The following is a 22,730-nucleotide window of genomic DNA, read 5'->3' as shown; positions in this document are numbered from 1 at the left end:
TTCGCAGTATCACATAGATATGATTGTGCGTAAAGATGGTGAAGACCCGTGGAGACTCACTTGCATTTATGGTGAGGCGACTGTTAGGGAGAGACACAAGACCTGGGAGCTCCTTCGTTTTTTGCGAAGTGAGAGTTCTCTTCCTTGGACATGCATTGGTGACTTCAACGAGGTTCTTAGCCAGGACGAACATTTTGGTGTTGCTGAGAGGGATTCTGGCCAGATGATGGGCTTCCGTGAGGCGGTTGATGTGTGCGGATTATGTGATCTTGGTTTCAATGCAACAGGTGGACTTTTGAGAAAAGAGTTAGAGGTGGCACATACACACGGGTGCGCCTTGACCGTGCATTGGTGTGTACGTCATGGTGGGCTAGGTTTCCGTTCGCAGCTGTTTTTCACTTGACGGCAGCCCGATCGGATCACTGTCCTGTGCTGCTCAAGATTACAGAACCTAGGCAAGGAAGTGCTGAACGGATGGAGTGATCTTTCAGGTATGAAAAGATGTGGGAAACCCACCAGGAATTTGGCGTTTTTTTTAAGCAAAAGTGGCTCCAGTTGAATCCAAGTCTGTCTATGGCCGATCTCCATACAAAACTGAAGAAACTCTCAGTGGATTTAACTGCCTGGAATAATGAAGTTTTTGGTCAAGTCCGGAAAAAGACGCGTGAATTGTTGGCCGAGCTTGAGAGACTCCGGGGGTTGCCTGACCGTGTTGGGCCGACGGAACATGAGATTAAAATTGTTGATACTATCACAATGTGGAATCATAGAGAAGAGATTATGTGGGGGCAGAGATCGCGTGTACAGTGGCTCGCCGAGGGTGATAGCAGCACCAAGTTCTTTCACCAGCGCGCGAGTGGCAGGCGGAAGAAAAATAAAATTGTACAACTCTTGCTGCCGGACGGGTCCGTCACTCAGGACTTTTAGGTTATGTATAATCACACGGTTGAGTTCTATACTAATCTGTATACCTCGGAGGGTGTGGCAGGTATGGAGGAAGTTCTGAATACTGTACCTCGTAGAGTTTCGTCCACTATGAACCAGAGGCTGGACAGATCTTATACGGCTGAGGAAGTGAAGCATGCCCTTTTTCAAATGTTCCCGACGAAGGCTCCGGGCCCTGATGGCTTCCCGGCTCACTTCTTCCAGCGCCACTGGGACCTGTGTGGATCAGAGATTGTTGTTGCTGTTTTGAACATCCTTAATGGAACGGAGGACCCTGGCGAAGCTAACCAGACGTTACTTGTCCTTATTCCAAAAGTCCCAGGTGCTTCTTCTCTTTCTCAATTCCGGCCTATAAGCTTATGTAATGTCATTCTGAAAATTGTCTCGAAGGTCCAAGCAAATAGATTAAAGGAGATCTTGCCAGAAATTATTTCCGAAGAGCAGTCAGCTCTTGTCCCCGGCCGTCTAATCACGGACAATATTATCACTGCTTACGAGTGTCTACATTTTATGAAGAAACGCAGAGCACGGGGCTCTCAGGTCTGTGCTTTGAAACTGGATATGATGAAAGCATATGACTGTGTTGAATGGCAATATCTCCAGGCTATTATGCGCAAACTTGGCTTTAGTGACCGGTGGATTTCTTCGATTATGGAAGTTGTCACATCTGTTACTTTTTTAGTGTTATTTAATGGAGAGCGCACTACTGCTTTTCGCCCGAGTAGAGGGATCTGTCAGGGGGATCCGATCTCATCATATTTGTTTTTGTTAGCAGCTAAAGGTCTGTCTTGCCTTTTAAGGAGCAGGGGGAATTCGGAATTTTTGTCTGGCGTTGTTGTAGCACCCTCGGCACCCCCGGTCAATCACCTTTTAGTCGCAGATGACAGCTTGCTTTTCGCAAAAGCGTGTGTGGCGGGAGCTGCTGAACTGACACGAGTGATTCATCTCTATTGCCAGGCCTCGGGTCAGAGAGTAAATCTGCAGAAAAGCTCTATTTTCTTTAGTAAAGGGTGCCCTAATGATGTTCGACAAGCTATGAAGGAACTCCTGCAAGTTCCTAATGAATCTCTCGGTGCTAAGTATTTGGGTATGCCAACAGATGTGGGAAATTCCAAGAACGGTGCGTTCAAATATCTGAAAGACCGTGTGTGGGGCAAGGTTAAAGGGTGGATGGAAGAGACACTCTCCGCAGGTGGAAAGGAAGTTTTGATCAAATCTGTTGCGCAAGTAGTGCCGACATATTCCATGTCCTGTTTCAAGCCGCCAAGAGGTTTATGCAACAAGATTAATTCCATGATAAGATGTTTCTGGTGGGGGAGCAAGAATGGTAAGAGGAAAAAACATTGGGTGTCCTGGGAAACCATGACAATGCCTAAGTATATGGGAGGTTTTGGTTTTTGAGATATTGAGCTTTTTAATCTCTCTTTGCTAGCCCGTCAGGCTTGGAGATTGGTGACTAACCCAAATTCTCTAAGTGCCCGTATCCTGCGTGCTGCTTACTTTCCGACTGGATCGGTGATGCATGCTGAACTTGGACCAATGCCATTACAGATTTGGCGTGCAATTATAGAAGGTAGAGATGTTTTGAAGCTTGGTGTGATCCGCAGAATTGGTGATGGACGAACTACATCTGTTTGGGATGATAATTGGATCCCTCGTGATGAGAGAAGAACACCGTATCTTGCGTTGACAGATGATCCTCCGAGTAAGGTGGCTGAGCTGCTTGATCATAATTTTGCATGTTGGAATCAGGAAATGCTTTCTCGACACTTTTTGCCGATGGATGCTGAGGCGATCAAAGCTATTCCTTTGAGCACTATTGGTCATGGCGACTTCTGGGCATGGCATTTTGAAAAGAATGGTGTTTTTTCTGTGCGATCGTGTTATCGGATGCTTGTCACGACAAAGAAAGAATGGGAGGATTGGCTAGAGCACCGTCCGGCTTCTAGCTCTGACAAGGTAGCAAGTTCCTGGACGAGGCTATGGAAAGTGAAGGTCCCGTCCAAGGTCCGTGTCTTCACCTGGCGTTTGGCCCAGCAATCGCTGTCTACCGGAGATATTTTACATCATCGTCACATGTCAAAATCCTCGACGTGCCCTATTTGTCGATCGGCTACAGATTCCTGGAGACATTCCCTGGTTGAGTGCACTATGGCACGCTGTGTCTGGGCTTTAGCTGATGAGCAACTAGCGGAACACGTTGGTGCATCGACATGCCCTGACGCAAAGGAGTGGCTATTTCATCTTATGGAAACCGTCAGGCATGCGGAATTTGTCCAGATTCTCCTAACTCTTTGGGCCATTTGGGCCGCGAGGCGCAAGGCTGTTCGCGAAAACATTTATCAGAGCCCGGTTACCATCAATGGTTTTGTGAGCAAGCTCTTAGCTGAGCTTCAGGTGATACAGGTATCGACTCCTTCGCGCTGTCCGCCACCTTCCCCGACGGCGCCGCGATGGATCCCTCCACCTCCAGGTTTTGTTAAGCTTAATGTAGATGGTGGAGTTTCAAAGAATGCACATAAGGGAGCAACGGCGGTGGTCTGCCGCGACGCGCAACGTCTTTATCTCGGCTCTTCAGTGCGTGTCTTCGACTCCATTACAGACCCAGCTACTTTGGAGGCGCTTGCCCTAGCCAAGGATCTGCATGTACACAAAATCTGTGTTGCTTCTGATGCATCTAACGTGATCAAAGGACTCTGCGAGGGCAGCCGATGTGCTTACAGTGCTATTCTTCGTGAGATTGGGGTTAGGAGTAAGGAGTTTGAAGATTCTATCTTTGTGCATGAGAGTCGTACGTCGAATATCGACGCACATAGTTTAGTTAAGAGTAGTTTATCTCTTCAGCACGGCAGGCACGTTTGGCTTATTAAGCCCTGAAACGATGCTATTGTACCTACGTTTATTAATCAATAAAGCTCGTGTGTTACGCTAAAAAAAAGCATGTCAAGCTTACGCTAAAAAAAAAGCATGTTCCCCCCCCACAAAAAAAAAGAAAAGAAAACATAAAAAAAGGAATCTAGAAAACTTACCAGCTGTATACGTGTGAGCCACTCTAAACACATGCATAGACAAACCTATCTTTCTGTCGCTCTGTAGGAAAAGAACCATTCCCCTATCATGATAGCAAAAACAGATATGTTACTGTGCATATCTTGTAGAGATGAAATGGTTGCATCAAATGTACTTTCAGCAAAAACCGTATGTTATGGAAGAAGAATACTTCTTGAGTTGATAAAATGCGACGAAGATTGTCTTCAGTGTCCCTTGCTTGCCATTCATGCCTTATCTTACTCATCTCTTTTCCAAAAAAAAAGAGGTTCCAAACAATGGCACATTAAGTCTTTTCAGGTAATGACACATTTTAGTTGTAAAAACACATGCAAAATGATCAAAAGGGCTGCAGGTGAAAAAATGACACATTGGGAAAAATGCTTAGAATTAAGCAACTCATAAAATTCACTGCAGGGGTTTTTATTCTGCTAAAAACATAGCACCCGCATAAAAAGAGGAAAAAACATAAAAATATTAATAACTTTCAAATATTAATAACTTTCACTTTGACCCTGAGGACATCAGGTGTCATCTTCAGTTTGAGGACAATGGTGCTCCCGCTTTTGATTCCCAGAAATCTTTGTATACGAGTCCATCCATGACTGATCATCGTTTCCATGCCGCCTCTGCTTGTGAATGTGCCATGGCTTTCACCATAGTGTTTGTTGTAGAACAAAACTTCGCCCTCCCTTGGAATACCCAGCCAGAAAGTTACATCAGCAGGGATTACCTGGGCATGAGCCAAAAAACACATTTGAGAACATTTTTTTTAAAAAAAAAGCCTTTGTGCTTACGTTATGATTAGTACTACCTATTTTGTGTACATTGCGAAGATGAAAAGAAAGGCTGTAAAAAAAAGTAAGACTAACCAGGCTCCTTGCAGCAATATCAACATCAGTTATGATGTGTGCGATGTGGCACTGCCTACGAGTGTCATCTGTCTGTTTCCTAGTGTTTAGATATCTGACAATCTTGCTGACATCGTTGACAGACAGAGCATACATGTCTGTGAAGACAGTTTCATGGAGCCTGTGCCTCCTTCCAAAAATCATTGGAGGGATGGCTGTGGGCGCAGAAAAAGGGACATATATGCTTGAGAAGGATTTAAAAACTACCTCGAACCAAAAAAATCGGCTGTAAAAACACATGAGAGGTTACATACCCGGTGGGTGTGCTATTGCCTTCGTGACATTGTTTTGATCAAAAACTACTATTTTGAAAAGGCATCCAGCTGCTGCTGCAGTAAATTTGACATGATCTCCAGCCGATAGATTCATAACATGCGAGAGATCCCTCCAGTATGCACCACCCAGCAAAGTGCGCCCATTAAAGTCCTTGATGTACAAATCAAATTCATACCCTGCCTCGTGCCGTGCAATCAGAAAATTTGATGCAAAATCTTTTAACCTTTCCTCGAAGTAACATGGTACAGTCTGCACATAGCACATGCATGAGTTACATTTTTGCTAAACCTCTGCAGTACACATAACATTAAAAAAAAATCATGTACCACGATGTAGGATAAAAAAACCCTTGGTATGTGGTTGTAAAAATAAGTCCCTGAGCAATTATCTATATGCGAAAAACATACCACACATCTCTCGAACTCGCCATAAACAGTGATTGCGAAATCCCTTGCTCTCCTATCTGAATATCGGCATAAACCACCCCCGCTTGTATACCATAGACGGAAAAAGAGTGAAAAGGAAACTAAGAAAGACATGGAGATGTGTCTGCGACTCACGATTTCGTGCCTCACCGCTCTTCGTCTAAGGCAAAAAATGGGAGGGCACACACCAGAGCGCGCGAGCGCGAGAGAGACGCAGAGTGGGCGGAGACCCCCGGCGGAATAGAGAAGACGTTGATAGGAGAGCAATGAAGAGCCAGAAAAATGCATAAGAAAATGAAGAGCCCCCCCCCCCTTCAGCTTCCAAAGTTCCAACAGGGCCAAACTCCAGAAAAAAGGCCCATGTCACAAAAAGCCCTATGTTGCACAGCATAGGCCCATATCACAGAAACCCTGTTTGATCTGTGAGGCCCGTTTGGTACTCGGGCCCAGGTTTGAAAAAAAGAAGAAGGATGAAAACCAACCTATTTCTTCTCCTTCATGCTAACCCTCCCGTCGCCGTCGCAAAAAGAGAACCTCCATCAAGAAAGAACCCCACAGACCCTCGAGGAAAAACCCTTACCAACAACACCAAAAAGAAGAGATCGATCTAGGCAGAAAAAGAGAAGCGAACGAAGGGGGCAAATCTGGGCTCCGAATTGGTAAGCATTCGCCACAAAAGAACAACAAAAGAAGAGAGGGATCACGAACGAAACCCATGTTTCCCCAGCGTTCCACAATTCCTGTCCTGTAACCCTCTTCCCCAAAAATATTCGAAGCGACCTGCCTGGAGCATGGATGCACGTATGCTCGAGGGAGCTCAGCAACTGGATGCTGGATCCAGTCCCTGTGAAGGTACAGTACACACAGAACACCCCCCCTCTCCCACTCCCCGCCCCCCCCACCACCACCACCACCGAAAAAAAAAGAAACAACAAAGACATCAACAAAGTAAACTAACCAAACCATTTTTGCAGGCATATTGGATGTTTATGGGCCTTTCCTCCTTAAAAATTCTTAGGTAAAAATCTCCAGCCACACACACATAATTTAGCAGCAAAAAAGTACAGAAAAATGGAACAACAAAATTCAAGTTGGTTGATATTATTTTTGGAGGCTACTTTAATCTTTTTTCCATATGTCTTACCTCCCAGATGCCCACAACAGAATCTGTGAGCCAGATGACTGCAAAATTCACTACAGCCAAATATCAGAATCCAGATAAGGTACAAAAAAAATGTCTTGTCATTAATTAGAGTGATTTTACTATCTGATGCTCCTAAGCAAATTAATTTGTGTGTACAGAATGATGGAAATTTTCAGTCGATGCTCGGAGGACCGTATTGCCCGCCCGAATCGAGTCAGCTAGCAGTTGAAGATCTCATTGTAAGGGTTGCAAAAAATGAGATGAAATTTGTAGTTTTGAACTGTCATATACAAAAAACACATTGAGATGAAATTTTCCTGCTGATTATTTCTTACTTTTCAAAATGTTGATTTGCAGTTTAATCTCTCACAAGGGAGCAACATGACATACACACAGATGCTGCAGGGGATGGATGCCCTCGGTGATCCCGGCGTCCATATTCCACAGGTGCTCTCCTCACCCCCAGCCCCACCAACCCGATACCCACACGAAACTATGAGAATAAAAAATGCACAGTGTCAAAAAAAAATCAGTACATGCTTTGTGTGTAAAAATTGGCTAACCTTTAGAAAAAAACATTCTCATTGCATGATAATATATCTACGACAGATCCTGGCGTGTTGTTTGAGCCTATGGGTAAAGAGGTATAACTCAGTCCAGAAAAGGCAAAAAACATAGAAGCATGATGTTGTTGGTAAAAAAAAAACTAACACTTACTTTGCAGAACCAGATGTTCATGATAACTAACAGAGCGGGGGCAGCCACAGAACACCAGAAAATGCTGATGATCCAATACATACGAACCATAACATCCCATCAGATGATGAAGCAGTTTCCCTTGACACGCAATGGCCAGAGCAGTCAGGGTACAGACACCATGCACCAGAACCACCTGGCACATCAAGCATAAATTATGGTAACCAGAGCAGCACAACAAATCAGCAAGAGCGGGCGCATATGGGTGGAGACACTCCATTTGCACACAACATGGAAAAAACAGACTCGTACGCGGCTGCTGCAGGCTCGCATGATAGTTGAAAGGGAAACCTTGCCCCTGTATGAGTTTTGATGAATGATGACAACATGGTTGAGGAACTAATAAGGTACACTGAGTGTTTCAGGTTTTAGTTCCTCAGAAGAGTTGGTTTAACCAACATCGATGACCCCTAAAAATTGAAGTACAGGTACTGGCGTGAAGTATGAAGAACTCAGTGAAGAACGTGAAGCATAACATTCTTCATAGATCTTTCCGTAACTTTTTCTTCACTTGAGTATAGGAACGCCGTACTATTAAGGGGGGTTTGAAGTGTGGAGCTGGTTTAGGTGAAACCTTATTCTTCATGTTCAGCTTAGGCGAAAAACATTTTCTGTGTGTGTTTTCCGTCGGAGTGAAGAATGAAGCATTTCAGGCTTCACAGAAACTTTCGCGTGAAGTCTTCACTCTGGGTTCAAATGTGTTTGAAAATCTGTCGCTTTCGTGCTTGACTACCTAATCTAACCGTTGTGAGACGAAGTGATAAAGTGTGAGCTGAAGGCTCAAATTTACTTTATCCAACGGGTCACAACGGCTAGATCAGTCGTGGCCAAGGCTATATAAGACGACCCACCCCGAAGAATTCAGCGGTGATCCCGAGTGAGTTGTTTTGAAGAACACCTGATAAAATCCTTAGAGCTGAACTGAGCGTGAAGAAGGGGATCCCCTCTCTAGCCGAGCACTTAAAGCTTGTTACTCTTGGTGATTGGCATCACCTAGACGGCTAGGAGTCAGTGTTGAAGAGCAATCGAAGATTGTGATTTGCCATCAACCAGTCTGTGAAGGTCCGGAGATCACCTCAAGATCTACCATGAGTAACTAGGCGAGACTTCGGTCTTAGCTCAGGAGGATTGGGTGGGCTTGTGTGTCCGCGAGTCTTGTGTGACTCAGCCCCCTCAAGGGAGACGTAGGATTGTGCCAACAATCTGAACTTCGGAAACAAATCCCTGTGTCTTCAGTCTTGGTGATTTCGTTCCTCAACTTTACTTTGTGAAGTATAACTGATTCAGTGTGTTCTGTTTTCATTACTGCTACTAAACCTGTTCATCTTTCTTTCCGCTGCTCTAAAATTGTTGAAGTACTGTGACTGTCTTCAGTCTTCAGTCTTCATTTTGAAGAAAGAATTAAAACTGGTCACATTCACCCCCCCCCTCCGTGACATACTCGATCTTTCACTTGGTATCAGAGCAAGGGTTTCTTGTTTTGGTTTAACCACCTGAGGAAGAAGTATGTCTAAGGAAGGGAACTATGCTAAGCTAGTTGACTTAACTCAACACGGTGATTCCTCTGAAGTATGCCCTAAATGCAATTCTTCATTGAACAACATTCCTCAAATCACTACTTCACATGCTGTGACTCAAACTGATTTCCCTGATTCACCCTATATTGCTTCTAGCTTTACTACTATTGGTGAATCTTGCTCTGTTGTCACTAATGCTTCACCTAGTGATCTTTCACTGGCTGAAGAAAATGCTAAGTTGAAGAAGCAGATTGAGGCTGGTATCCTCAAGTGTCACCAAGGGACTAAAACCTTGAACCAGATTCTTGATCTTCAAATTCCTCGCCGACGCAAGGATGGTATCGGTTTTCAGAGGAAGTACAATGTTAATGGTGATGCTTGGCTCCCTGAGCAATATCCCCTACAAAGTTTGTCCAGGGAAGAGGGAAGTATACTGAGGTTCCTCCATTTGTGGGAAATCTGAATCCCCGTAAGGATGCTTCAAAGCGTCCCGATACTTCACGTGCCTACCCGATATTCCATGTCAATAAATCTTACATTCTGAAGATGGGTAAGGATAATAAAGTGAGAGCTAATTTCACTAGAACCATAATGCGTGGAGAACATGCAAAACCTCAAATCTGGGTGCCAAAATCTGTCATTACATTTTTCTGTAATGCCTTGTGTTCTTCAAGTTCTACTAACATGCAGGAACCCATGAAGAGATGGGTGCCTAAACGAGCCTAACTTTCTTCGTAGGCATATGCATCCGGAGGAAGAGAATGGGTCATGGACTCCGGATGTACGAATCACATGACCGGTGAGAAGAAAATGTTTAGCTCTTTAGAACTTGGTGCTCAACATCATGAGAACATCACTTTTGGTGACAATGGTAAGGGAAAGGTAATCGGTCTCGGCAAAATTGCTATTTCCAAGGAAAATGACCTGTCTATCAATGAAGTACTCCTTGTTCAATCACTTGGATATAATCTTCTATCAGTTGCTCAACTATGTGATAATGGACTAATCGTTTGCTTCATAAGACCATATGTGTATGAGGAGTCTTCACAAGACTACAGAAAAAGATAACTCTTTTGTCTTCAGAGGGCGAAGAAAGGGTAACCTCTATCTTGACTCCTCATACTCACCCCCTACGTGTCTAGTTGCAAAATCCTCACTAGGGTGGCTCTGGCATAGAAGACTCGGTCATGTGGGCATGAAGAATTTGAACAAGCTTGTCAAAGGCGACCACATCCGAGGCTTGAAGAACGTTTCCTTTGAAAAATATCGTTTATGCAGTGCGTGCCAAGTTGGGAAGCAAATCGGAGCGTCTCATTCTGTGAAAAACGTCATGTCTACTTCAAGACCTCTCGAGCTGCTTCACATGGATCTTTTTTGTCCTACAACTTACATGAGTATAGGAGGTAACTCATATGGCTTTGTGATTGTTGATGATTATTCACGTTTCACTTGGGTGTTCTTTTTGGATGATAAGAGCACAGTAGTTGAGATCTTCAAGAAGTTTGCACGAAGAGCCCAAAAATAGTTTGAAGTATCCATCAAGGGCGTGCGAAGTGACAATGGAACAGAATTCAAGAACCTTCAAATGGAAGAATTCCTCGATGAATACGGCGTGAAGCACGAGTTCTCTGCACCTCATGTTCCTCAACAAAATGGGGTGGTAGAGAGGAAGAACCGTACGTTGATCGAAATGGCCCGGACGATGCTGAACGAGTACAAGACTCCTGACCGTTTCTGGGCTGAAGCCATCAACACCGCTTGTCATGCTTCAAATCGGCTGTATCTTCATCGACTTTTGAAGAAAACTCCATACGAGCTCATCTCCAACCGCAAGCCCGATGTATCATACTTCAGAGTCTTCGGAAGCAAATGCTACATCCTCAACAAGAAGAATAGACGAGCTAAGTTTGATTCTAAGTGTGACGATGGTTTCTTCTTGGGTTATCCCTCGAATGCACATGCTTATCGAGTCTTCAACAACACTACCAAAGTTGTTGAAATTGCTAAGGATGTGTAGTTCGATGAAGCTAATGGCTCCCAAGAAGAGCAATTGCCAATGTCCGTAGATATTGAAGAAATTTCAGGAAATATCCAAAAGATGGCCATTGGTGATATTCGTCCAGAAGAAATCAAGCAAAGTGAATCCGGAAACAACAATGAAGAAGACGCTTCACAAGCTGAAGAACCTAACCAAACCGGAACTTCCACCCCAGCTGAAGAACGACCTGCTGCTTCAAATGAAGCACAACCTAGCACTGCTGGTGGTGAAGTACCTCATCCGAAGATCTGCAAAAGAATCCAGAAGGATCATCCCGTCGATCAAATTCTTGGAGACATTAGAAGAGGTACTCAAACTCGCTCACATGTTGCAAATTTTTGCGAGCACTTCTTTTTTGTGTCCTCAATTGAGCCGAAGACGACGGATGAAGCATTGTCGGATCCGGATTGGGTAATGGCTATGCATGAAGAACTGAACAACTTTAAGAGAAATGAAGTCTGGACCCTTGTGGAAAGGGCAAGACAAAATGTCATCGGCACCAAGTGGGTCTTCAGGAATAAGCAAGATGAAGACGGAATCGTTGTGAGAAACAAAGCACGATTGGTTGCACAGGGCTTCACTCAGGTTGAAGGTTTGGATTTCGGTGAAACCTATGCCCCTGTTCCACGTCTTGAATCCATTAGAATTCTTCTTGCATATGCTAATCATCATGACATAACTTTATATCAAATGGACGTGAAAAGTGCATTCTTAAATGGTAAAATTGAAGAACTTGTCTATGTTGAACAACCTCCTGGTTTTGAAGATTCAGAACATCCCAATCATGTCTATAAACTTGATAAGGCACTCTACGGCTTGAAGCAAGCACCTCGAGCCTGGTATGGATGCCTCAGAAAGTTCTTAGTCAAAAATGGTTTCAAAATTGGTAAAATTGACCCAACACTTTTTACAAAGAAATTGAATGATGATCTCTTTGTGTGTCAAATATATGTGGACGATATTGTGTTTGGTTCCACTAACCCTTATTTCAGCGAAGAATTTGGAAAGATGATGACGGAGAAGTTTGAGATGTCTATGATGGGAGAATTGAAGTTTTTCCTCGGTCTTCAAATCAAGCAAATGAAGAATGGAATCTTCATCTCTCAAACGAAGTACATTAGAGACATGCTGAAGAAATTTGGAATGGAATCTGCTAAGGAAATTGAAACTCCAATGCCCACAAACGGTCATCTAGACCTCAACACAACCGGTAAACCTGTAGATCAAAAGGTTTTTTGTTCCATGATTGGCTCATTGCTTTATCTTTGTGCATCTAGGCCAGATATCATGTTGAGTGTTTGTATGTGTGCAAGGTTTCAAGCAGATCCCAGAGACTGTCATCTTATGGCTGTGAAGAGAATCCTCAGATATTTAGTTCACACCCCATTCTTCGGTCTCTGGTATCCCAAAGGAGCTTCTTTTGATCTTGTTGGCTATTCTGACTCAGATTATGCCGGTTGCAAAGTTGACAGAAAATCCACTTCCGGCACTTGCCAATTCCTAGGAAGATCCTTAGTAAGTTTGTCTTCAAAGAAGCAGAACTTTGTTGATTTGTCGACGGCTGAAGCAGAATATGTTTCAGCAGGTAGTTGTTGTGCCCAACTTCTCTGGATGAGACAAACTCTCAAAGATTTCGGTATCTCAGTGGATGCCGTTCCTCTTCTGTGTGACAATGAGAGCGCCATAAAGATTGCCAACAATCCTGTCCAACATTCTCGCATGAAGCACATTGACATTCGACACCATTTCCTCAGAGATCATGTGTCCAAAGGAGAAATTAGCCTAAACCATGTGAGAACAGACAACAACTCGCAGATATCTTCACCAAAACACTTGACAAAATCAGATTCTGTGAGCTGAGGAGTCAATTAAACATCTTGGATTCCCGAAATGTCTCTTGAAGACTTGCATACTTGTGAATACTCTCGCATTCATGTTTACTTCACTTGCATTGTCTTCAGTTTTTCTATTCCTCAGTTTGTGCTATCTGTTCTTCGTTTTTCGTTTGTCTTCAGTAGGTTTAGAAGCCCGTTATTTGTCTCTTTCTTCAAATTCATCTGCACAGTTGTTCTTCACTGCTGTTGCCTCTTGCTGACAGATGAAAATGAAACTTAAGGACACCTTAGAACCTATCTATCTTATCTATTTCTTGTTTGTACACAAAGTCTGTTCATCTTAATTCAAGTATCATCGAAATCTTTGTCGGTGATGCAAGAATTTTCATTCTTCAAAAATGAGTTTTTGTTTTCAGCAAAACCGACAGTCGTCAAAGTTCTGAAGAATACAACTTTAACGGAATCTCCGTTTTAGCCATAGTCTTCATGAATCTTTCCGAATGGTAAAATCTTATCCCTAAGAAAATTTAAACCGTACGGGGAAATCCTAACGGTAATTTTGGGATAAAAAGATACCGGTAAGATTCTCCTTTTTCACCTCCCTATATAAGGATTTCCACCCCTCCTCGAAAAAATCACCTCAGCCCCCAAAATCCACTACTCTCGCGCTCGAAGCTCGAAGCGACCTCCTCCTCACCGCGAACGCCCGGACGCATTCTTCAAGCTCAGATCTTCAGCGCCGTCGCTGTTCTACATCGATTCAAGTAGGGAATTCCAGGCAAGCGTCGTTTTTCTTCTCTTAGATCGATTCCGCGTAGCGAACGCATCTAAAATCCTCATTTGCTGCAGTAGATTGATCGCTCTCGCCGAGTTAGGGCTTTGCGGTTAGGGTTTCGGTGATTCCTCTGTTCTTCACCAAGCTCATCCTAGGTACACTTCAAATCTTCATTAGATAAATTCTCACTCCAGTAGATCGCTATGTTTGCGTAGTTTGATGTGCTCCGTATTTCCGAAGTTCTAGCTAAACAGATCTAGATTGAAGCTTTAGTAGTTTTACAGTTTAGATCTGTGTAGTTGTCTTCGTTGAAGAACAGAGCTGTCATTCTTCACAAACGTAGTAAATCTGCTTCAACTAAAAACTTTTGTTAAAAAAACGTTTTGTTGCTGAGAAATTGTGTACTTCTTGCCTATTCTTCGTATCCTCTACTTCACAGGTGTCACCATGTCTGATTCTACCCGCTCCAGCAATGACTCTGACAGAGAAGAACGGTACCAGTTTGACTCAACGCCTGAGCCCTCACCGCCGGTTTCTCCCAGAGCAAACATTGAAGACTCAGATGAAGAAATTGAAGACCCTGTGCCTCTGAGAGTGACACCCTCTCCTGGTGTACGCCTGAAGTATGCCATCAATTCCCCACGGCCTGGTGAAGTATTGCCCAGTCGTGGAAAGAAAGTGGCGTCTAAGCCCAAGGCAGAGAAGAAGGAGAAGGTGAAGAAGTTCAAGGACGTGCCTGCTCCCACTGCTGAAGAAATCCTTGTCTTCTATTCTTCAGAAGAAGATGTGGAAGAGGAGACTAGAATGAAGAGAAAGCACCGTCTCCAGCACATAATCCGCAAGCACTCTCGTGTGTTAGCCGCTGAGATTCAGAGAAGAATGAAGGAAGCGGAGAGTGCCAACCTGTATTTTTCGGCTCCCAAGCTGGGAAAATTCAAGATTGCCCACAAGGAAGGCGGACCTCACCGTGAGGAATTCAACAGAAGAGCTCTGCAGATCATCAGAGATATCAACTACGTTGACCTCTCAAAGAAGCCCAAGTCCAAGAAGGCTTCAGACACTGAAAACAGCGATGTATTCCTGTCTGAACCTGCCGTTGAATTGCGCGGTCCTGCCAGAGCATCCAGAATCAGAGGTTCTTCACTGCCTCCTCTTGCGCCTCACAACAAGCCCAGTGAAGACACCAAAGGCAAGGACAAGGTGCTTGAGCAGAGGAAAGCCGCTGAAGACGCAGAGAAATAGTTCAAGAAGGATCTGAAGAAAGCTAGAAAAGCCTCTGCTGTTGGACCCGGCTCCTCATCCAAGGATGCTGCTGCTTCTACTGCTGCTGCCATGGCCTCTGGAGAAATTCCATATCCTTCTCAAGTTGTTCACATTGATCCAGTTCTGCTTGCTGCTTTCAATGAAGGAACGCTCCGGGATTCCCTCATGAGCCATGTTGAAGGCCTGATTGTTGCCAAGACTCGGGCTGAAGAATGGGAACAGAACCGCAGCTTGCGTGTTGCCAGGCGGTTAGGAGAAGAAGACCGTGCTGAGAAGGAACGTGTTGAGAAGGAGAAGGCAGAAGCTGCCTTGAAGGAGAAGAAAGCTGCTGAATTGCAAAAGAAGAAGGCTGAGAAGGAAGCTGAAGAGAAGAAAAGGGCTGACGTCATCGCCCTGAAGAAAGAAAAAAAACTTGCGTTGAAAACTCAAGCTGAGCTTGAGAAGAAGAAGAAGAAAGCTCTGCTCGCTGAGCAGATGAAACAAGCAGCCGAAAGCCTGAAGGCTGATAAGGCTAAGAGTGAAGCAAGGAAGAAAGCCGCCGAGAAAATGCCTGAAGTACAAGGCGGAAATGAAGAAGTTGATCGGGAGAAGACAGAATATGAGAAGACGAGGGATGCAGCTCGTGAGACTCGTCGTGAGATCGGCCTCAAGGCCAGACATGACTCAGTTGTCCCCTCTGACACTGAAGAAAGTCAGGATTTACCTTAGACCGGTCCAAAGAAGTTTACTATGACTCGTCAGGCGTCTCAGATCGCTGAAGTGAAGAAGACTGCCAAAGAGTTTGGTCTGAAGATCAAAGTTCCTGCCGGAAGAAGTTCCTTCACTTCATCATCTGTGGCAGTTTTTGTGAAGAAAGCTATTGACACACGTGTGCTAGATACATCAACAGTCAAGCTTACTTCACTTGCTGAGTAACAGGAACAAGCTGCTCCATCCCTCACAGTACTGTCTGAGCACACCGCTCAACAGGAAGAAGGAGATGAGGTGTTGGGGAAGAACCAAGAAGACATCATCCGTCCTGAGGAACCCCCCACCAGCAGCTCGTTACCTTGCACTGAATCAGTGGATACCCACACGAAACTGTGAGAATAAAAAATGCACAGTGTCAAAAAAAATCAGTACATGCTTTGTGTGTAAAAATTGGCTAACATTTAGAAAAAAACATTCTCATTGCAGGATAATATATCTACGACAGATCCTGGCTTGTTGTTTGAGCCTATGGGTAAAGAGGTATAACTCAGTCCAGAAAAAGAAAAAAACATAGAAGCATGATGTTGTTGGTAAAAAAAAAACTAACACTTACTTTACAGAACCAAATGTTCATGATAACTGACAGAGCTGGGGGCAGCCACAGAACACCAGAAAATGTTGATGATCCAATACATACGAACCATAACATCCCTTCAGATGATGAAGCAGTTTCCCTTGACACGCAATGGCCAGAGCAGTCAGGGTACAGACACCATGCACCAGAACCACCTGGCACATCAAGCATAAATTATGGTAACCAGAGCAGCACAACAAATCAGCAAGAGCGGGCGCATATGGGTGGAGACACTCCATTTGCACACAACATGGAAAGAACAGACTCGTACGCGGCTGCTGCAGGCTCGCATGATAGTTGAAAGGGAAACCTTGCCCCTGTATGAGTTTTGATGAATGATGACAACATGGTTGAGGAACTAATAAGGTACACTGAGTGTTTCAGGTTTTAGTTCCTCAGAAGAGTTGGTTTAACCAGCATCGATGACTCCTAAAAATTGAAGTACAGGTACTGGCGTGGAGTATGAAGAACTCAGTGAAGAACGTGAAGCATAACATTCTTCATAGATCTTTCCGTAACTTTTTCTTCACTTGAGTATAGGAACGCCGTACTATTAAGGGGGGTTTGAAGTGTGGAGCTGGTTTAGGTGAAACCTTATTCTTCATGTTCAGTTTAGGCGAAAACCATTTTCAGTTTGTGTTTTCCGTCGGAGTGAAGAATGAAGCATTTCACGCTTCACAGAAACTTCCGCGTGAAGTCTTCACTCTGGGTTCAAATGTGTTTGAAAATCTGTCGCTTTCGTGCTTGACTACCTAATCTAACCGTTGTGAGACGAAGTGATAAAGTGTGAGCTGGAGGCTCAAATTTACTTTATCCAACGGGTCACAACGGCTAGATCAGCCGTGGCCAAGGCTATATAAGACGACCCACCCCGAAGAATTCAGCGGTGATCCCGAGTGAGTTGTTTTGTAGAACACCTGATAAAATCCTTAGAGCTGAATTGAGCGTGAAGAAGGGGATCCCCTCTCTAGCCGAGCACTTGAAGCTTGTTACTCTTGGTGATTGGCATCACCTAGACGGCTAGGAGTCAATGTTAAAGAGCAATCGAAAATTGTGATTTGCTATCAACCAGTCTGTGAAGGTCCGGAGATCACCTCAAGATCTACCACGAGTAACTAGGCGAGACTTCGGTCTTAGCTCAGGAGGATTGGGTGGACTTGTGTGTCGGCGAGTCTTGTGTGACTTAGCCCCCTCAACGGAGACGTAGGATTGTGCCAACAATCTGAACTTCGGAAACAAATCCCTGTGTCTTCAGTCTTGGTGATTTCGTTCCTCAACTTTACTTTGTGAAATATAACTGATTCAGTGTGTTCTGTTTTCATTGCTGCTACTAAACCTGTTCATCTTTCTTTCCGCAGCTATTCTAAAATTGTTGAAGTACTGTGACTGTCTTCAGTCTTCAGTCTTCATTTTGAAGAAATGAATTAAACTAGTCACATTCACCCCCCTCTGTGACATACTTGATCTTTCAATAGTCCTAGATACGAGCGGGACCAGGACAACCAACAGCAATCAATCAGAAACAGGATACGGGGGACACGGGGAACAACACAAGGCTGAACAACAAAAAAAAAAGAATGTGACAAGAGAACACAAAAGAGAATGACCAAACAAAGGAACATACGGTTGATATGCTATCTGAGGAAGATATTGATATATTCTTGGACAATGAAGTTATTACAGAAGCAGTTACTAGCAGCCAAGAAGTAAGGGACAGTCTTGTGCCTCGGATGGGAATGCTATTTGACAGTGATAAAGAAGCTTATGAGTTTTACAACACATATGCTTCTGTGTCTGGATCATCTGCCAAAAAAGCTTCTTGTTATCATTCTAGGAAGAGGGACATTGGCAAACCAACAAGGCATACTTTCAAGTGCAACCGTTGTGGCAAAGTGTTGGATAAAGAAAAGCAGGGAGAAAAGAGAAGAGATGAACAAATTAGAAGAGCAGAGAAGAAAGTTATTCAGGGCTTGCAGCCACAAAAGAAGAGAAAGAGGAATTTACTAGAGGTAACTGATTGCAAAGCACAGATGGTTATATCCCTAAGGTCGGGCAAGTGGGAGGTCATAACCCTGGAGGTTGAGCACAACCATGAACTCAGCCCTCCAGACGAAACAAGGTTTCTCATATCGCACAAACACATGACAAATGAAGAGAAACAACTGATCCGTACATTGAACGCTGTAAAGCTCCCCACTAGGAAGATAATGGGCATCCTAGCTGTTTACAGAGGAGGGATAAAAGCGGTGCCATATAACAAGAAATACGTCAGTAACTACATGACAGCAATCAAGCAAGAAAGCAGGACTAATGACATGATGCAGGTGTCCGAGTACTTTACAAAAAGAGAATCGCTGGATCCATTGTTTTATTTTGCAATAAAATTGGATGTGAACAACACCGTAAAAAGCTTGTTCTGGGCTGACAGCAATGCAAGGCGGCTCTATGAAGCGTATGGAGACTGCGTGAGCTTTGACACAACCTACGGAACAAACAGATATAATTTGCCGTTTTCTCCGTTTGTAGGCATAACAGGACATGGCAGCAACTGCTTGTTTGGTTGTTCTATACTAGAGAACGAGACGATTGAAACCTTCAAATGGCTTTTTGAGACTTTCCTTCACCGTATGCATGGGAAGCACCCAGTGTCTATAATCACTGACCAAGATGTGGCCATGAAACAAGCTATACCTCTAGTGTTCAAGAATGTAACTCACAGGAACTGTCTATGGCACATAAAGAAAAAAGCAGAGGAGAGGTGTGCGAAAGCCTTTGCAACGAAAAGAAATCTGCATGAAGAGTTTAATGACATCCTGAACAACACACTGACAAAAGAGGAGTTTGAGGAATTGGGGCCACAGATGATTGTAAAATATGGAGTAGAGGACATAAAATACTTACAGGACATGTGGTTGGACAGACGCAGGTTTGTTCCAGTGTACTACAAGAATGTTTTTTTCCCATTCATAAACTCAACAACTAGAAGTGAGGGCACTAATGCAATATTCAAAGATAATGTTTGCTCAACATACACTGTGATAAGTCTTTTGGGTGAATATCAGACTATAGCGGAAAATATAGAAGAGAAAGAGAAAGAACTTGACCTTGTCACAAGAACAACAAACCCTTCATATATACACTGTTCAGAGATGGAAATAGTGACAGGCAAAGCATACAACAGAGCAATATTCTACAAATTCCAAAAACAGCTCAGATTCACATCAAACCTCCATGTGGATGAGGTCCAGCGCTTTGAAAAATATGAAGTCTACAAATCAAATTACTATGCAGCAATGGAATTCAGGTCGAGGAGGTATGTTGTGGCTGTGGACATGAAGAATAAAGATTTTGCGTGCTTGTGCTGCAAATTCCAGAAAGATGGCATATTGTGTGCACATATCCTGAAAGTTCTCATTCACCTTAACATCCCACGGATACCAGACAAATACATAATTCAACGTTGGAGGCCAAGAGACAGGAAAGTAGAGAGGGACAAAAGATACAATATCCCCCGAGAGTTGACATGCGGAAACAGCCAGCTCAGATACAACATACTATGTCGCTGGTACACAGATATATCATCTGAAGGCGCACAACACAATGAGGACTACTTGATGCTTGTTGAGGAAGCAAAAAGGCTGCAGGAGAAGTTGCATGCAAATGCTGCTGCGCGTGAAGGTAGAAAAGGCTCGAGTGATGAAGGTAGTGGACAAGGTAATCCAAATGCAGCAGAACCTAGTGCTGTGCCTGTTCAACCAAAGCCGCACATCCAAATAAATGATCCAACGGTTGCTACTGCTAAGGGTAGGCCAAGAGGGACTGGCAGGATGAAATCTGTGGTTGAGCGCATATTTACAAAACAACGGATCACATGTAGCCATTGCGGCTCGCATGACCACAACATAGCTACATGCACAATGCTCCATCTGGATAGGAGTGAGATCAAAAAATAGAAGAGGACCAAGGCCCCCCCCCTCCCCGTTACACATGAAAAAGGTTAGAACATAATTTCAAAAAAAAAACATATATCATTTTGGAAAACGAAAAAAACCTGCATGTGAAAAACAACATTGTGCCGGAAGAAGAAAAAAAATGCATTGTTGCTATATACAGATACAATAACTGACATGTTCCAATTTTCAGGATGTGCTCAAGGCACAAAAAAGCAAACTAGAAAAGTTCAGAAGAAAGGAGGTGGTGGCAAGCCTACCGGCAACATCGAGACGAGTCGGAACGAAGGATCAACAAGTGTCGTCACTGTTGAAGCGGCTGAGCACATTCTTCGTAGGATGGACCTGGAAGCAGCCAAAGTCGCAAGAGCAGGTTAAAAAAATGATGAAGAAGCCCATGAAAAAAAAAGTGCTATCACTCATCAAAGAGAAAAAACAAAAAGGGGGGACAGAAGAAAAGATTCAGAAGATGGGTTACTTACGTTTCCTTTTCCTAGAAAACCACTTGATCAGACAACTGAAGTGGAGTCTTCCTTTTTTCTGTTAAATTATGTCGACTGCGGATATTATGAGACTGCATGAAGAACCGAAACACCCCCCGCTCCCCTGGGTGCTATGTTTCATTTTCGTAAAAGATTAGTTATATTATATAATGGATTTGTAATGTAAGCTATTGAATATAAGGACTTGAATAATAGAACAAGAAAATACATGTGAAAACTCAAGGTCCAGAAAAAAAAACACATAAAAAACAAGATGCTCCACTGACTGTGACAATTAATATGAAGCATCAGAATTATCACGCTGCCCCTCTGAATCAGTCTGGCTAGAAAAGTTAAGCAAAGTGCTGAACCAAACGTATAGCAGTTGTGTACAGAAAAAAAGAAGAAGATTACAGAGCAAATTTTGACTGTCAAGGAATGATAAAAAAAAGTCTCGAACTAGCACTCTCTACAACTCTCGCTTGGCAATTCGCTTGTTTTTGCTTTGCACCACCCCGCACATCGCGCGCTAAGAAAAGAAGGCCTCACACTTCGATTGGTCTCTGCTGCTGTGATAAACAAAAAGGAGTAACAACATCAGCTGTGAAAAAAAAATAGAAAGATGGACGGGGGCAGCAACAAAAAAAAAAAGGAAAGATAAAAAAGCAGATAACACAGAAAAAAAGAGAAAGACATACAGCTTCGCTAAAAGTCATAACCAACTTCTTGGCTTGGTCTTCAATGTTGTCTTGCGAGAACATCAACCGATTAGCTAGCTTCACTCTGAAGTTCTGTACATCTGATCTTAACAAGACACATGGCTGCTGGCTCCCTTGCGACCAAAGTTCCATAAATTTCATAACATATATGCCGCAATCATCACTGCAGAGTAGCCGGACATCATATAACCCAGAAGAAAAGTGCTAAAAACAAAAATAAAGTTAATGAGAAAAAAATACAGAGAAACTGACCTGTTTCCTTGAGTTGGTACTTTTGGGTAGACAATATGAAAATTGCTGAAAGGTTGTTCTTTTGCACCACTCTCGTTCCAAACATCGACAAAGTTTTTGATCTTGATGAAAATAAATAGTCCCGTCAAAATGAATTGCCCCACGGAGAAAAAAAGATCATCGTTGTAATAAAAAGAAAAACACACATCAGGGGACAAAAAAAGTTACCATCATTTCCTTGATTCCGCGATGCTAATCGCTGTTTGCACTTAACAGAGAGTCCAAGAATATGAATTTCTCGTCCATCACATCAACAACGAAGAGGAACCAATGGGATTGCCACAAAGATGGGAAGCAAAGCTGTCAATAAAAAAAAGGTATCCAATCAAAGCTGTTGATTTTGGTGCGTGAAAAAAAAAGGTCTTGCAAAGTAAAAACAAAACCTGACATGAGGCATAGCAGCCAAATCTGAATTAAGGGGGCACAAAAAAGAAAAACAGGGGAAAAAGAGAAAAAAAGAAAACACGTACCAAATCTGTTAGATGAAGCGGTTTCGCGGATCCTGCTCCATCAAAAGAGTACAGAACCAAGTCCTTCATGACCTTTTTCCTCTTCTCATTTTGGTACTTCTGGAGAAAATACTCCGGTAAAAAAATCATATGATGGGCGTGCGTGGGGGTGTACCGAGCACGCGTAGTTAGGCTCAAGCAATTATGCACACACAAAAACGGACGAAGTGAAGAAAAAAGCGAAACCAAAAATGCTGGGGAAAAAAAGACACTTACGCTACTGCAGTGGAAGAAGCAATGCCTCTTTGATCTAGCTGGATGATTTTCTCTAAACAATTGGCGACAGAAAGCATTTATTACATTGCTTCCACCCAGCCTTCTTTTTGCATTGAATTGCCAAACATTTGATGTGACACCCTGACATTGTCGATATTGAATGCCAAACGGCTGTGAAAACAAACATATCAAGAAATTAGAAAAAGCAGCAGACAAAACATATCAACAAAGCATGGTACATGAAAAAAAAGGTACCAACAAAAAGGGAAAAAAAATATACTTACTGTTAATTGTTTTCATCGCTGG

At 43.3% G+C, this 22,730-nt stretch overlaps 3 protein-coding genes across 3 annotated transcripts; 2 read left to right on the top strand and 1 right to left on the bottom strand.

Moving 5' to 3' along the window:
• The first annotated feature begins 15,002 nt into the window (after positions 1 to 15,002).
• On the top strand, positions 15,003 to 15,641 carry LOC104584234 (translation initiation factor IF-2-like). Its single transcript, XM_010238427.1, has 2 exons — positions 15,003 to 15,230; positions 15,378 to 15,641. Exons 1-2 carry the CDS (start codon positions 15,003 to 15,005, stop codon positions 15,639 to 15,641), a joined length of 492 nt encoding a protein of 163 aa, XP_010236729.1.
• A 2,247-nt stretch (positions 15,642 to 17,888) lies between these two features.
• On the top strand, positions 17,889 to 20,585 carry LOC100833903 (protein FAR1-RELATED SEQUENCE 5). The gene is made up of 2 exons (XM_010238426.1): positions 17,889 to 20,061; positions 20,401 to 20,585. The coding sequence occupies exons 1-2, from the start codon at positions 17,889 to 17,891 to the stop codon at positions 20,583 to 20,585; spliced, it is 2,358 nt and encodes a 785-aa protein (XP_010236728.1).
• Positions 20,586 to 20,976: 391 nt separating this feature from the next.
• Positions 20,977 to 22,179, bottom strand: LOC112271900. Its single transcript, XM_024462124.1, has 4 exons — positions 21,868 to 22,179; positions 21,661 to 21,761; positions 21,388 to 21,571; positions 20,977 to 21,258 (listed from the first exon to the last, which is right to left on the bottom strand). Exons 1-4 carry the CDS (start codon positions 21,871 to 21,873, stop codon positions 21,235 to 21,237), a joined length of 315 nt encoding a protein of 104 aa, XP_024317892.1. The 5' UTR covers positions 21,874 to 22,179; the 3' UTR covers positions 20,977 to 21,234.
• Positions 22,180 to 22,730: the final 551 nt, after the last annotated feature.

This window comes from Brachypodium distachyon, chromosome 3, assembly GCF_000005505.3.
Source record: "Brachypodium distachyon strain Bd21 chromosome 3, Brachypodium_distachyon_v3.0, whole genome shotgun sequence".
Taxonomy (NCBI): Eukaryota; Viridiplantae; Streptophyta; class Magnoliopsida; order Poales; family Poaceae; genus Brachypodium; species Brachypodium distachyon.
This window is presented reverse-complemented; position numbering and strand designations above follow the sequence as displayed.

Coding starts and splice junctions, on each gene's coding strand:
- LOC112271900 (XM_024462124.1), bottom strand. Junction 21,572..21,660: donor GTACCAACTCAAGGAAACAG/GTCAGTTTCTCT, acceptor GCTACTCTGCAG/TGATGATTGCGGCATATATG. Junction 21,259..21,387: donor TTATGACTTTTAGCGAAGCT/GTATGTCTTTCT, acceptor TGTTTATCACAG/CAGCAGAGACCAATCGAAGT.
- LOC104584234 (XM_010238427.1), top strand. CDS start 15,003: ATGGCCTCTGGAGAAATTCCATATCCTTCTCAAGTTGTTCACATTGAT. Junction 15,231..15,377: donor AACGTGTTGAGAAGGAGAAG/GCAGAAGCTGCC, acceptor GAGCTTGAGAAG/AAGAAGAAGAAAGCTCTGCT.
- LOC100833903 (XM_010238426.1), top strand. CDS start 17,889: ATGCTATCTGAGGAAGATATTGATATATTCTTGGACAATGAAGTTATT. Junction 20,062..20,400: donor AACGGTTGCTACTGCTAAGG/GTAGGCCAAGAG, acceptor TCCAATTTTCAG/GATGTGCTCAAGGCACAAAA.